The sequence below is a fragment of the Ciona intestinalis genome, chromosome 1 (genome assembly GCF_000224145.3).
Source record: "Ciona intestinalis chromosome 1, KH, whole genome shotgun sequence".
Lineage (NCBI taxonomy): Eukaryota > Metazoa > Chordata > Ascidiacea > Phlebobranchia > Cionidae > Ciona > Ciona intestinalis.
The window spans coordinates 785,729-801,530 of record NC_020166.2 but is presented as its reverse complement, the minus strand read 5'-3'; the positions used below and the strand labels follow the sequence as shown (position 1 = coordinate 801,530).

Here is a 15,802-nt window from a genome sequence, read left to right as displayed (position 1 = left end):
ACTTTCTTTCTTCGTCGCCAATGAACAATCGGAAATACACATCTTTTTAAAAGTTAAGTAACTGGTTAAATTGCACGTACCAATATAGGGGTAATGTAGGCGCACGTTTTCACCCAAAATCTACAGGAACGAAACTTGAATATATAATTATTTTGATGGATATAAAACATCTGTCCTGGTGGTTCTGGGTAGAACGCATTTAAAACTCTATTTAAAAATAGAAGAAACGTCAACTTTGCATGCATCGATAGGGCATAACTTGTGAATTAAAACACAATTATATAAAGTTTAGAAATAGCTATTTTAGGCGTAACCAGGATCTTAGACCACGCAAAAAACCAAACTCGCTAAATTTAACCAGCTAATCATCTGTAGCTTAGGTTACCGATTTATGGAATAAATAGTTTACCCACAAGCACGTGTTCTGTTTCTAAAATACCCGATGAATCATCGTCATCATAGTTCTGACGTCACTTATCACATGATCGTGTTTAGTCAACCAAGACATTAGGTTTTTATGTCCCCCCCAAGTGGTAGGCACAGAACAATAACATCCAAACTGTTCCATTTTTTGCTTCAAAATTCAATGAAATGATAGTTTTAACTTAATTGAAAAGATAAGTTTAATTGGAGTTAAACGCGTTGCATCCTCGTAGGTGGAAATGTTTTAGTATTTCGCCCACTGATAAGTCTTGTTTATATAACAGTACGTTAACTATCATCAGTAACTTATTATAAAGCTCTTGCTACTGTGTTTTATACGTTGAGTTTCACAGTTTCATATGGGAGACCTGAAACTGGCAAACTAACTGTTAAAGAAAGGCTATAATTATGCTTAATATTTTGGTACTGAACTCATTATAAGTTTAGCTGTGTCGTTCAATGTTTTATATTGCTGTCATTTTCCTGTGGTCACATCCTTAGGCGCCAAGCTCTGATGGATTTTTTTATTGCCTATAAAAATCCGGGCCAAAATAACAAGAATAATGTAATAAACTAAACTGATGTTTAATTTTAACATTACTATTCCTGGACCAATTTTTAGCATCACTATTTATGGACCTTTCAATTTTATATATTTATTATTTTTACAGATAAAAGAAGGTATATATATATTTATCCTAGCTGTTTTGACTGGTTGAAACAGTCCTTATTTTGCAAAGTAAAATGTCATATGAAGTCGAATTATCCAGATTCTTCAATATTCCTATTAAACGCTCACATGACGTTGACTTTGTTAAACCGTTGGAAACTTTCATCAAAGTTACATTTGACAAGGTATGGCTTACTGTACCATTAAATTATTTAGTGACGTATATAGACTAGGAATTTGCCTAAATTTAAAAAAAAGCGGGTATTGTATAGGCCCAAAAGCGGACATTGTATAGGCTGATGCTGATTGGTTGAAATCGCAGTTTCTGTTTAGATAACTGGCTTAGTAAGCCTTTTGGAACTTTCTTTGAAGTTACAATTAACATGTATGCCTGGCGGTTTCGTTATCTATTGTCCTAGGAACATGAATGCATTTAGAGTTTAGCAGTTTACCAAGTAGGGAATGACTCATGAGATGTCCATGGTTGATTGGCTAAATATAGAAGTTCCTGTTTGGAAATCTAGTCTACAAGACATTAGGTTTTATCAAGACAGTCAATGAGTTTGCCTAGATGCCGAAAGACCTGAGACCTGAGTAGTATTAGTATATAAAGTAGGCTGTGGCTAATTGTATGTGGAAGTTTCTGTTTTGGTCTAAGGCTCTGCAACACATAGTTATTTAAATGTTGACTAACTCTTTGTACACAGTGTGTGGCACATGATATATTAATAACCGGGCTTAAGAATTCAAGTAAATGGTCAAACTTAAGTAGGCCATAAGCGTAGCAGAATATGGCAGTTTTCATGTTAAGACATGGCATGCAAAACATAGGTTATGTTAATGTATGTTTAGCTCATAATATGCAGTGGCACACACAGGCACAGTGCAATTTCATGTATGTTTATACATTATAATTCTAGATGTGACAGTGCACTACATGCACATTCATTAGAGCTATTGGCTGTTATTGCCCTTAAACAAAATCTTTATAATATTCTTTCAACGGCTGATCTGGTACGAAAAACTAGTAAGTGTATTTCCGACGTTTTGTCTGCCAACCGGCACTACAGAAGAAATACACTACGTTTTTTCATGCCAGATGAGCCGTGGATTAATTATTTACATTTTGCAACAGAAGTAACAGAGAACTTTTGTTATTTAGACAAATAAAAGTTATAAAATAGCCTAGAGTAGTCCTGTAGTAAATTTGTGTACATTTAGATCTAACCTACTTTTAATTACAACAGACAGATGATGATTTAAAGAAACATATTAAAGAGTTCAACACACTGCGTAAAAATGCGGTTACAAAGCCTTTGGATAAATCAGCTACATCTCTCAACTTGTTGATGCAGTAAGTTTTATTTAAACACCAATCCATTACACATATTTATGTGAGTTGTGTATAAACTAGTTTCTCTCCTATCTTTTCTCTCTTTCAAGGATTTTAAAAGCGTTCTAAAACTAAAATTACATCTTTAAATATTGCAATTGTTTTGTGAATTTTTGTCTATTTCATTGGAACTATCAAATAGAAGTTTGTTCTTTTTTATCAATCAACTATTATGATTGACATTTTTCTGCATTTCTGTCAAAGTCTTGCCTCTTTCAAAAGGGTTAAGTAGGCTGGTGAGTTAGAATACCCCAATGGTATAAATACAGGTATAGGCCTAATCTATGTTTTTATATTTCCAGATTTTCTATAATATTTTTATGTTTTAAACTATTCCCAATCCCAGGTATCATGACCAACTGGTTGCTGCATCACGGAAATTTCCGTTCCGTGAAGCAAATGGGGTGATCGTTAATTTCACTTGGAAGGATTCGTTGCAGAAGGGAAAGTTTCTCAGCAGCACACCCAAGCTAAGTAAGTCACTCCAAGTCTTCAACCCAGTGGTCACTAATGTGTTGTCTAAGTTGTCAGCCATATTAAAAGCAACCTCTGGATATTCCAAATATAATAGAAATAGAAAGTTATTCCTAAACTTTTCATGGATAAATAGATTTCTTTTTCTCCAAAGTTAACATTATTTGACTTTAGCTTTGGGTTCTTTTTTAATGATTTCTTGTGTGGATTTTAGCATTGTGTTGTTTGCAGAAAAGCCTTAACTATTTTAACCAGCTGTAAATAGGCTTGCATTTGGAGGGTATATAATATGGGTTGTTTTTAGTGGTCAGGGGATTTTTAAGCACTTTATTTGCCTTTTACTTTTAGTTGAGTGCTCAGATATAGGGTAATTAGAGGACACCCCATAATCTGGTAAACTGGTTACTGGTGATAGTGCTCTTCTTACTACTTCCTTTTTGATACTATACTATAACAAAACACTTGTAACAGGCATAGCAGATGGTGACTTTGAGCGTCTATGTATATTATACAACATAGCAGCACTTATGTCTCAAGTTGGAAGTGAAGCAAATCTTCAAACTGATGATGGATTGAAAAGTGCAGCAAAGTATTTCCAGGTGGGGTGTTTATTATTGGATAAAGAGTATGTTAATGTATTTGGCTGGTAATATTTTGTCTGCTCCAGTGCCCCACTATGTTATTTTACTCAATTCTATAATTATACAGGGTGTTCGGAAAGTCACTGTGCCCTGTTGTAATATTTTTTTACTATTCACTGATCGAGGTGTTTAGAAACAAAATAAGAATGCTCCAGGCCTGTGTTAATGCTAATGGGGGTCACTTTTAACATCATTTATAATTGTTATTCATATTTAACTCCTGGATTCTATACGGAAACACTGAAACATATCTGTTAATAAATATGTAAGTGCACAGTGACTTTTAAAACACCCTGTACCTGTCAAAAACACAAGCCATTGTTCCACTATACATAATATGGCCTATATTTGTGTAACCTAACCTAGCATATGTGTAATCAGTTGTTCATCCCTTCTTTCACCATGCCAACAAACAAGGATGGGACAAACAATAGGTTTAAAATTTGATTGATAAATTATTCGGTGGGCAGCTTATGTTCATAAAATAATCACCAGACAGACTGGCATATGTATATGTGTGTTGTTGGTTGCTAAAACAAGAACCTGCTTTAAAACAAATAACATAATTATAGAGCGACGACAGAAAATAACCTTTTTTAACGGGAAATTGTTTCTAATGTTAGGTTATCTAAATACTTGGGTTTTAAAAAAGGGTTTTCTGAAAAATTCTTTTATGTTATTTTTTGTAACTTTTTTTTACAAAGATGGGGTTGCAACTTAACACATACACATATACTATGCAGGAAGCTGCTGGAATTCTCACCTTCATCAAAGAACGTGTGATGTCCGTCGTTGGGAATAATTCAATCACATCAGATCTTGCCCCTGAAGTTTTGAATCTTTATCGTTGCGTGTTGTTGGGTCAAGCACAAGAATGCTTCTATGATAAAGCTTGCACGGATGCTTCACGTAAGGCTTAGTACTGGCTTCATATAGAACCATTATTTTTAATTTACAAAAATTTTCACTTTGCAAATATTAAAATCAATGAAAATTTAATCTTACCTACTGAAAAAGGTTTCCAACTAAAAATCATTAAAAAAATGTCCACTGACTATAAATTTAACCTTTTTAACCAAACTTAGTGTTTTACCATAAGTTTTATAAGTCACAGCATTATGTAAGCTAATATCGCTATAAACTTATTAATTATTAAGCTTATGTTTCATAACCACTAATATTCAAAGACATTATTATAAAATAACGTAATTTCTAACAGGAGTAAATTATTGTTGAAAGAGTAAAACCAACTCTGAACTAACACAATAGTGACAATAATTTCGAACAGACGAATAACATTACCTAAAAGGGTAAAAATAATACAGAACTAAATTTTATAGAAAAAAAAATATATATATATATTTTGGAGAAAAAATTTCTAACCCAATTTTGGACAAAAATTTACAATTTTGTTTAAAAAATTGTCATTTGTTTACAGTAAACAGAAAGCCAGAGGTGCTTGCCAAAGTTGCAATGCAAGCTTCCTATCTTTACTCTGAAGCTTCAAAAGCATTCACAGAAGCTGAGAGTAGTTACTCCTTGGCTGGTGTGCAAGCTATGTGTGGTGCTAAGAAGGAACTGTTTGAGGTGGGACATTGGTGTTATGTTACTTTGTTAAATTGCATATACCAGTGTGGGGAAGACAGGACACCTTTATCACATAATATCCAAATATCCTGATCGTGTTTTAATCAATTAACAACAGTCTATGGAAGTCCTAAGGATAAGGTTTTGTAATTCTTTGAATGGTAAATTCTGTTTTTTTGTTGAAATGTTTGTACAATCTGTTTTTTTTTGTGAAAATTTTTGGTAAAATCTATTTTTGTTGAAGTTTTGGGTCAAAATCTTGTCTTATGGGGTGGCAGGGCTAAAGTCAGTTAAACTCAGAACCAATGTATTCTAAACTTAACTATTTGATATTTGTTTAGTGTTACGCCCAATACCACCAAGCCACAGCTGCTCAAGAAGGTAAAAGATTTGGAGAAGCCATTGCAAGGTACCAGGTAAGTGGTATATCTCATAGGTCTTGTATGTAAATATGTTCTTAAATAAAACCCCACTTTTAAAACTTGACAGGACATACCTTAATATAATAAGAGTTAATTAAACTCTCCAAAACAAAGAACCATTTAGTTCAGCGGTTCCCAACCTGTGGGTCGCGACCCCAACTGGGGTCGCCTGACAATTTGCCTGGGGTCACCTGAGGCCCTCTGAGAAGTTTAGAATTTCATTAGTTTAGAAATTTAGAAAGTTAACTCTTAACAATGGGCAGCTCACCACAGAGCGCATCGCGATTTTACTAGAGTACTAGACAAACTAGAACACCCTAGGCCTCATTACAGGATTTTCGTTTAATAATGGCAAATATGCTCGGAAAGCAAGATTTTAACGGCAGTTTAGCGGCCATGAAAAATTACAGGATTTAGGCTACTCGTTTGATTTTAGGTAATTCATTACGTCACAAAGGCCTTTACCATGAAAATAAAAATTTAATTGCTGATTGCTGAAATGCATTTAAGCAAAAGTTGGACTTGAGGTCGCGATTTTATTGAATTCCCAGCATCAACCATAGGTAGCCTAGCCTACATAACTTTCAAAAGCGACCCAACTAATTTTATCCTTGGGGTCACCGCAACTTGGCAAATGTTATAAAAGGGTCACGGCATCAAAAAGGTTGGGAACCGCTGATTTAGTTCAACTGCATTTTGTATCTCAACAAATATAATAATATATTACTTTACATACATTCTGTGACTTCTGCTACCAGGCATAGTATAAACAATATTTTAGCGGCTCATCTGGTATGAAAACGTAGTATATTGGGTACACTACAGTACACCACTATTATTTATACTATAGTATAAATATTATTACATCACTTTTATACTAAAAATGTGGTATACGAGAGGTAAAAAGGCGGGGTAGCAAGTCTACGACCATTCAGACCCCCTGGTTACACCAATATTCACTTGAATACTATATGCAAATGTAGCCCAAATTTTATTGTATAGGCCAACCCTACCCTACCCTATTAACAACTAAATGGAATATTTTTTAACATTTTATTTGTAATATCTACCACCATCACAGATAGTTGAACCCATGGCAAGGAACCTACACAAGAATGCATCGGAATATCTTGTTAACTTCAAAGGCAAACAGTTCATTGAGATGGTATCTACTATAAGAGGGGTGTGTAATGTATTTGTCTATCGTGTAAATACTGTGTATGACATAAAACAATGTTACCTAAACTCCAAACTGGTCTGCAAACGCCTTTTTGTTCTATCTTACCCATTTGGCTGGGTCATATAATTTGGATTTAAGAAAATCTGTTTGTCTCCAAAAAAGTTTATAATCGCCAACTTTAAATGTTCTATATGTTTTAAAACTGTGTTTTCCAAATTGGTTGCTGGTTATTTGCTTGGTGGATAATGAGTAATTAAACTAAAACTTTGAGAAATATATAATAAGACTAAATACATGGTATGTAAATTTATACATTTTTGTCCGTGTCAAAATAAGTATGCGAAACCTTTAAATAGCATGTGGTATTTAATATATATATGTATATACATTACTAACATTTGACCATCCACTGGTATGCAACACTAAAAGCTTAAGAACTACAAGCTACAAACATATATGGCAGGGGTAAATTAAGCAGCCAAAAAGGATTAAATTTAAATGAATAATTCATAGTTCAGTTTTACAACAGCCTTCACAATTTGGGATATTGTAAATATGATCTTCCTTATGATAAGTTGGTATTAATACCAGTTAAGCTGTGGTATTTAACCTGTTTTATATTTACATATTTTTTATTTACAGCAACATAATCCTTTCTAAATCTAATATGACCTTTGGCAAAGCAGAGTTAAAATAGCAAAATATTAAATCCGAATAATATTAATTTGACCACTTTTTTCCTTATTTGGGTTTAACAGCCACGCTCATCTTTCCCCAACTTTTTATCCATAGTGTTTTTTAACAACTACCATTTTTTGTTGGTACCCTTCTCTTTAATTTTCAAATAACATGATCTTCACTATCATTGCAAAAAGATAAATAAAAATTATGTTATGTTATTACTACCATGTCATAATAACTAACCCTCCCAACCCCCCAGACAACCGAGAAAGACAACAACTTCATCTACAATGATGTCGTACCGAAAACATCAAGTTTGTCCCCAATAGGGAAAGCCCCGATTGCGAAAGCAAAAGCGTTTAATGAGAAAGAAAATCTGGGTGCAAAGTTTACAGGTGAGAACTATTTTTATTATTGGATTTTTATTTCCAGTTTTGAATTAACCGTATTGGGCTAAGGTAAGTGGTGCTAACGTTACTCCAACTTCTGGAACAGGGGTGACGTCATGTGTTTTAGCACCCCCGCTTTACACTCCAATATACCCAAAGTATATTGCATTTTCCACATTTGACAAATACAGTTTTTTTTGCCGCCTAAAATTTAAAAATTAAATTAAATTAAAAATTCAAAAAAAGAACGGTTTTTGCAGTAGTTCAAAACGTTTGACAAATACGTTTTCAATACCACACCATTTTTTTGTTCTTCAGATATGTTCAGCTCTCTGGTGCCCCTTGATGTACATAACGCACTAGAGGCGTATGAAGGTCGAAGAAAGGAATTGGTTGAGAAAGAAGTTGAAAGGATCAGGGAGCTTAACAACCTCGTGAATGGGTGGGTTATGTGGTCATGTTTTGAATTCAACCTCTAACATCCTGTTATTTTTGCTGCCTTGTATAATAATGCTAGAATGCAAATAATGCTTTACTGGCTCATCTGGTTTTAAAAAACGTAGTGTATATCTAAAAACCTTGTGATTTGGTCAGTTGCGTAGGATCATATTTTTACCTTAATTTTAATATCTCTAAAAATTACACTGAAGTGTTTTTTTTTCTAAATTTCATGTTTTACAACTATGAGTGTAGCTTACAATATTTCAACAAATTTGCCCCAGATTTTACTTTAGTATAAAAACGATTTTACTTCCAAAAAATTTGTACTACATTAAAGGTTTTACCCCAAAGAATAAAGTTTTATCAAAAAAAATTGTTACCAAAATTAAATATCACGAGGCTCATATTCCAAAGTGATGTCTTCTTTCACTGCATTAATCAATGAAATTTTTATGTTTTATAACTTTGAGTGTGTAACTGTAACTGTATTTCATCTAGCTCACCCCGATTTGACTCAAATGCAAAAAGAAAATTTCCCCCCAAAAAATGTTATTTTAAAAAAATATGTAGTTAGTAAAATTAAAAATTTATGACCCAAAAAATCATTTTCCAGAGTGATGTCATCTTTCAACCTCCCTGCTGCACTTGAAGATATGTCAGGTAGCGATCTTCCCCCGTCTATCCTGGAGAAATCCCGTACTGTCATCCAGAAAGGGGGGTCCGCGCCGATTGATCAACTTTTGCAGGACCTTCCAGAGTCGCTCAACCGAAACCAACAGATTCTTACTGAGGTTACACAGCATGAGCATTTCTCTTAAAAAACTCCGGATAATGGACGAAAAAATCGAACTTTACCACCTTATTGAGCCAATATATAAATAAATTAACTAATTAAATGGAAGCCATTAAAAAACTTCAGCAGTTCTGTGAAAAATATCTGGTTCCTTAAACGGTAATAGGTCAACTCTGGCCTACATCTCTGATTATCAGGTCCCATGGCGCGCCCCACACTGTAGAAATACTTCTATTAGTACTTGCAGAATACAGAGTACATCTTTAAAATAATACAGTAACCCCCCATATTGTAGTGCGTTCGTATTCTCAACGATGAACAATCCTCTGATGCTGAACTTAGGGAGAAGTTTGGAGATAAATGGAGAAGAAAGCCATCAGCTGAACTTACTGTACCATTGAGACAAGGTGGGGACTGTCATAGGCAACTAACATGGGTATGCGGGGTATGCGTGCTTACCCTGGAAAAATTAGGGTACCGATAATCCATGTGTATCCTGAATAAATGCACAGGCGTTGTAACAAAGATAAATCAAATATGCCTGGTGTATTCCTGTATTGTAAAACAAATTTTAAAAAACATCAAGCATTGTATGTGAGCTTGTTGAAAAGAAGATTTACTGTGTAGTCCTATACTCCACACATTACTATCAGATACCATTAATTAACTTAATCATTTAACTTATGAAATTACTCACAAAGGTTATACCTACAGAAATTAGTAAATACCAATTCTATACACCTAACACAGCGCACTTACTAGTGTTACTACCATTAACTTAATCATTCCCCAACAAATTTTATACCTACAGTGATGAGTTAAACAATAAAGCACTAACTGCTAGTAATTTTGCTCAATTTTCTCCAGTATTATTGTGTGGGTTGACATGGGTTTATAGGTAAGGTTTCTATCAAATGTTATTACCTAAAAAAACGAATTTTAAAATAACTGCATTAACCAATAAATTCCTACCTACAGAAATGAGCAAATACCAAACGATCATCGAAAACGCTCAAAAAGCTGATGCGATAATCCGTGGTAAATATGAAGACAACAAAGAAGGGATTAGTCTTCTTTGTCTTCCTCCTGACCAACTGAAGAATGCGATCCCATCCTCAAGTCCGGTGGCAGCTCTTAAAGGACATCCAGTAAGTTTTTTTTATTAAGATGATTTAAAAAAAAAAACAAAAAAAAATTGAAAAAAAAACTTTTCTCTTTACCTTATTACAGGGTTTGATAACGTAAAGATAAAACACATTGCTTTCATTCATTCATTCATTCATTCATATTAAAGGTTGCAATGCATTATACATGGCAGCAATCACAACACATGTTTTAGCATTATCTTACACCTTTGGTACAATTCAGAACTCCCCATTTCAAATCGTTTATTTGCCCCACTGAATATATGGGAAACAAGTTACATTTATTTATTAAAAAAAAACGAAAAAGTTGCAGAATATTGATAAATCTGAGCATAATATAAACAAGATCTTTACATTGCTGGTTGTAATGCTTAATATATACGAGCTTAATAAACTATTTGTTCCAGGTTGTCCAGGAGCTGAAGCAATTATGTGAACAAGTCAACACATTGAAGGCTGAGAGAGAAGTGATGGAAACTGAGCTGAGAAGTGCTTCATATGATATGACTGATAAGTTTATGAGGGTGAGTGGATGGTGTTTAATGCGATATTTAGTGATAAAGGATTGCAGAAGGGTTTATCACTAGTTTCATCCTAGGTTGGTATAGTGTATTTACAGTATCATAGATGGCAAACTTTTTAGAATTCATGGGAGGCTGGGATAGTTAGACTTGCATTCTTTTCAAACAAACTTGGTGTCAATGTTTCATGATTAATGCATTACAGAAAACTTCAAAGGCGGCCCGCCTACCCTGCCACCCTAGGTTTGGCGCCTATGTACAGTATGATTACATGGCTGGACAAACAAGGGCATTTTTAGACTTCCCAGGCATATATAATTTTATTTAAAACATGTTTGTGAGATATCTTGTGTTTATACTGGTTGCTCAAGTCAAGTTTTTTACAGTTACATACATACTTTACATTGCTGTGTTATGAACCTATGGCTCCTACAACCAGTTTTATTACCCAGGTACTCGCTGAAGAAGGCTGTATAAACGAGGAGAGTATTTCACCGGGTGAACTAGATCGTATTTACCAACCATTGATTGAACAAGTTAATGATTCAAGTGGGAGGCAGGAGTCGGTGCTCGCTAATTTACAGGTTTGTTGTATGGTGTTATATTAATGTACTTAATTCATATTCCTTGTCACTTAAGAATTTATAATAATAGAGATTTAATTTGCATTAATTTGCATTTTTTTAATTATAACTGTGCATTTTCTATTTGTTCGTTTTCTGCTTTACTTTTGAAATTTTGTAGTTATTCCTTTTTTACATAAGTTTTGGTTTTATAAGTTTTGAGAGCCAATGAACAAAGATTTTTGATGTGTTGTTTTATGTGTTTTCTACTTTACTTAAGTTTAATTTTGTAATTTTCGCTTATTTTACACAAGTTTTGATTTTTTATCCAACAATTCACTCTAATTACCAACCAACCAGAGAGCCAATGAACAGTTTGCTGTCTTGAAATCTGGTGGTGGACAAAATAAACGGGAAGATGTCTTGAAGAAGATTTCAGCTGCATTTGATCGATATGAGGAACTAACTGCTCATTTAAGGGTGAGAAAAATAACCAATTGTTGGCATTTTTAGGGGTTTTAATAGAAATGTTAGCATAAGGCCTGATGATTTGTTTAGGCAATACCTCCAGACCATTACGGCTGTTTAAAAATCGGCAACAATGGCTTAAATCTCAGATCCTCCGTTTCTCCACATAGCACCTATGTAAAATTAAACATTTTTACAAACCAATACTGTTGTTTACGAAGCCGTGGGCTATCAAAATCAATATCATACTATATTTGGTTAAAGCAAATGGTAATAAGAATAATGTCTGAAATTTTTTTTTTGGTTTTGTTATTTAAATCCTTGAATCTAAACAAAATGTTGCTTGCACAAAACATTTAAACACTTTCTGTTGTTTCTGCTTTTTCCAAATAACCATATGTTTACTTCACTCCACAGGAAGGAAATAAGTTCTACAATGATCTAACTGAACTTCTACTTAAGCTGCAACCTAAATGCAGTGATTTTGTATTTGCGAGGAAAACTGAGAAGGAAGAATTACTTAAGTGAGTATTTGTTGAGAGTTATTGACAACTGTATTTATTTTGCCTGTCTCTGTCTTAAGTATAAAACACTTTTAAAAAATCTACAATACACAACCTAAGATAAGATACCTTTAGCACCCATATCTCCTAATACTGTTTTTAACATTTAATAACCATGAGGCTGCAGTTATATCATTCTGCAAATGTTCTTTGTAGGGCAAAAATAAAATAAAAACAACCCACCCAAACTTACTGTATAGTAGAGTGGGAGAAGATGGTACACTGTTTTATTTTATTTTCCTCTCACGTTTGGTGGTAAACTAAGTAAATTCAAAGAACTCTAAAACCGTATCCCTAGACTTCCATAGACCGTTGTTAATAGTTTAAACCACTATCAGGATATTTAGATATTACGTGCTAAAGGTGTCCCATCTCCCCCACCCTACTATATTATATTCACAATATCAACAGAGACGTACAGCAAACCATAGTTGGCACTCCAGCCTCCACTGCACCCAACGTACCTGCATACCACCAACAACAAGATGTATACGCTGAAGTAAAGAAGCCGCCAGCAAGACCCCCACCCCCTACTGCTCCAGCCACCCAAGCACCCCCAACTGCGCCCCAGCAAACACAAGTGCCTAAACCAGCCCCAAGGTTAGACTTAATATGAATGTAACAACATTAAAAAGGCACATAAAAGATGGTATAAAAACAAAAAATCCTATTTTGTATAAATGTAACAACACATATTTAGCTCAAGGGTAACTAATGTTCTAGAAACCAATTTTGACCTGAATTTGTATTTTTAAGTTGGATTAAAAATATGATATATATTTTCCCACTATATTATGTTTTTCCACTATCCACTTATTGTAAATTTCGATTTAAAAAACTGATATTACTGTCAAATTAATCAAATCAATATTGTTGCAATAGAAAATCCCCTGCACCCGCACCACCCACCCCTAATGCGCCAGCCGCACAAGGACCACCAGCTTCTGCCCCAGGTGCACCAGGAGCACCGGGAGCCCAAGGACCACCAGGCCAACCATATGCTCACCAACAGCCCCCCTATGGGTAAGTTAGCCAGTTCTCACTTTGTCTGTTTTTGACATCTTGTTTTATGTGTTTTCTGTTTTACTTGAATTTGGAACTGACTTTATGTTTATTTATACATTTTATTAACATACAAAGTCATACATCCAAAATTTGTATTTTTCTGTAAAATAACGTTTTATATCTCCAACTACATAATATTGATTTTTTTATATTTAACAATATTGACGAATTTTGATTTTTTCCCATGCAGGTAAGTTACTGCTCGGTAATACCTTGTATTTGTTAATTTTTACCAAAGAAATATAGATTTCGATATATAATATAGTAGAGTGGGGGAAGATGGGACACCTTTTCAATCTATTTTCTCCTCCAATTTGGTAGTAAACAAACATTTAACGATTTTTTTATAAAACTTTATCCTCACGGCTCCCATCGACCGTTGTTAATTGTTTAAAACATCAGGATATTTGGTTATAATGTGTCCAAGGTGTCCCATCTTTCCCCACCCTACTATATGTTTAAAAAGAGAGATAAACAACTGACCTATATTAATTATATACAAAAATATAAACTATACAAAGCAAGATGGATAATTTCACTCTTAACAACAAAACAATGTATTTTTTATTTTAATTTTTTAAAAAAATTATTGTATATAGTTAACCTCTCAACTAAATGCAGGTACCCCGGAGGTGCCCCACCCCAGCAAGGGTATGCCCCTTTCCCCGGCTATGGAGCCCCACCTGCAGCTGCCCCTTACCCCCAACAACCACCGTATGGCTACCCACCCCAACCTGGGTATGCCCCGCAAGGATATGGGGCATACCCCCCACAACCAGGTTACCCCACCCAACCTGGGGGTTACCCCCAACAACCCCAACAGCCCCCCCAAAATTACGGCAACTACGGACAGCAACCCCCATATTATTACCCACCCCAGTAAATACCCTTAACATCCTATTGATTACTTTGCCCCTTCACCCTTGCACAGAAAACTACGGGATTAGTTTAATTCTCAAAAGTCCAGATTCAGTCTTAAATATCCCTTCAAATGTTAATCTGTGCAATGAAAAAGTGCTAATTTATTTTCAAAACTTTCAAAGAAATTTGGCCTTCTTCATTTTTTGCAATAAATTGTTCCAATTGACTTGTAAATACACTGAAATTACAGAATGTGGAACTGCATTCACATTAAAACTCATTTTTTTCCTATTCTGACAAGTTTATTTTCCACTGAATTTAAATATTAATTTAGTCCGCCACTTTTCTCAAATTTCTTGTACATTGCTCTTATAGAGTTCAGATTAATACTTTTCAATGTAAATACTGTAGTTAACGTGCACAATCTATAATTGCTTTCAATTTTAGTTTCTGTAGCTTTTCCGTACCATATATGGTGTAAAATATTCAATTCATTAATTTTTCAAATTTTCGGACTAATTTTTTTTTACAGTACAAAGCTGTAAAAATTATTTTGATTTTGCGGTATAACAATACATGTAATAACTTCTGTGGACACTATTATATAATGAATACAATGCAATGATATTGTGAAATAAGTCGCAAGTTACTTATTTGTCTCCTTTAAACATAGTTGTCGACACAAGATTTGTATTCCACACTGAGCATAAGGTAAGTTACATTTTGTTGCACTGTTTATGTTCTGAAATTATTGTCCTGTATAATTTATTGCAATTTTTATTTTAGATGTCTTCAAATAAGCTTGATGGTTTAGCTGTCTCACTTAGCAGACCAAAGTCACTTGGTTTAGCCTGTTTGTAAAAATTTATAAATATGGGCACATTGTAGTCCTTTTTGGTATTTATTAAGGACTAGCAGGCCATCTTAAGGCAGTTGTTTCAGTGTATCATTACTAAAGCTTGGCCAGTAGATAAAACTTAATACTGGCAGATTTGTAAAAATGACCACATCATAGTCTTTATTTAGGACTATCAAACCCTCTTTAAACAGTTCTGACTGTTAATTATTATATAAAAGCCTGATCAACTTGATAAAACTTTATACCAGCAAATTTGTGAAAAGCTGGTCATTATATCTCCCTAGCTTACTAAATAGTGGTTCCTTCCTTCATTCTCCTCAGAAAAAGCTTGTTATTTTAATTTTAAATAGCTGTCACCTTGGTAGCCAACTGGCCAGTACATGTATATATCAGTACTTTAGCAGTTTAGCAGTCACATTATCAGGCTTGACGGGCTATATAATACTTTTAGCAAGATGCATTTGCTCGTATTTGACTTGTTATGTATTAGTTTATATTCAGATGCAGTGTGTTTGGTAGTAGCATTGTTAAACAGTATATATTGTTGTCTCTTATTCTATCTAATTATTTAGTAACAGATTTAGAAGTATGACTTTAAAAATGGATAACTACACCGGTATGGAGCCACCAAGTTTTCAAGGTAATGTTATTATTCTATTTGAA

General features: G+C 34.1%; 1 protein-coding gene across 1 annotated transcript; it reads left to right on the top strand.

Moving 5' to 3' along the window:
* The first annotated feature begins 1,098 nt into the window (after positions 1 to 1,098).
* Positions 1,099 to 14,915, top strand: LOC100187545 (programmed cell death 6-interacting protein-like). Its single transcript, XM_002123841.4, has 20 exons — positions 1,099 to 1,278; positions 2,341 to 2,447; positions 2,833 to 2,960; positions 3,432 to 3,559; positions 4,345 to 4,510; positions 5,040 to 5,188; positions 5,530 to 5,604; positions 6,692 to 6,793; positions 7,731 to 7,866; positions 8,179 to 8,302; positions 8,915 to 9,092; positions 9,390 to 9,501; positions 10,073 to 10,242; positions 10,647 to 10,763; positions 11,213 to 11,344; positions 11,684 to 11,803; positions 12,209 to 12,315; positions 12,766 to 12,954; positions 13,237 to 13,377; positions 14,041 to 14,915. The coding sequence occupies exons 1-20, from the start codon at positions 1,168 to 1,170 to the stop codon at positions 14,300 to 14,302; spliced, it is 2,754 nt and encodes a 917-aa protein (XP_002123877.1). The 5' UTR covers positions 1,099 to 1,167; the 3' UTR covers positions 14,303 to 14,915.
* Positions 14,916 to 15,802: the final 887 nt, after the last annotated feature.

What these genes read in the sequence shown, in the direction of transcription:
- LOC100187545 (XM_002123841.4), top strand. Translation starts at nt 1,168, where the DNA reads ATGTCATATGAAGTCGAATTATCCAGATTCTTCAATATTCCTATTAAA. An exon ending in TCAAAGTTACATTTGACAAG is followed by an intron (nt 1,279 to 2,340) that starts GTATGGCTTACT and finishes TAATTACAACAG; the next exon opens with ACAGATGATGATTTAAAGAA. An exon ending in CAGCTCTTAAAGGACATCCA is followed by an intron (nt 10,243 to 10,646) that starts GTAAGTTTTTTT and finishes TATTTGTTCCAG; the next exon opens with GTTGTCCAGGAGCTGAAGCA.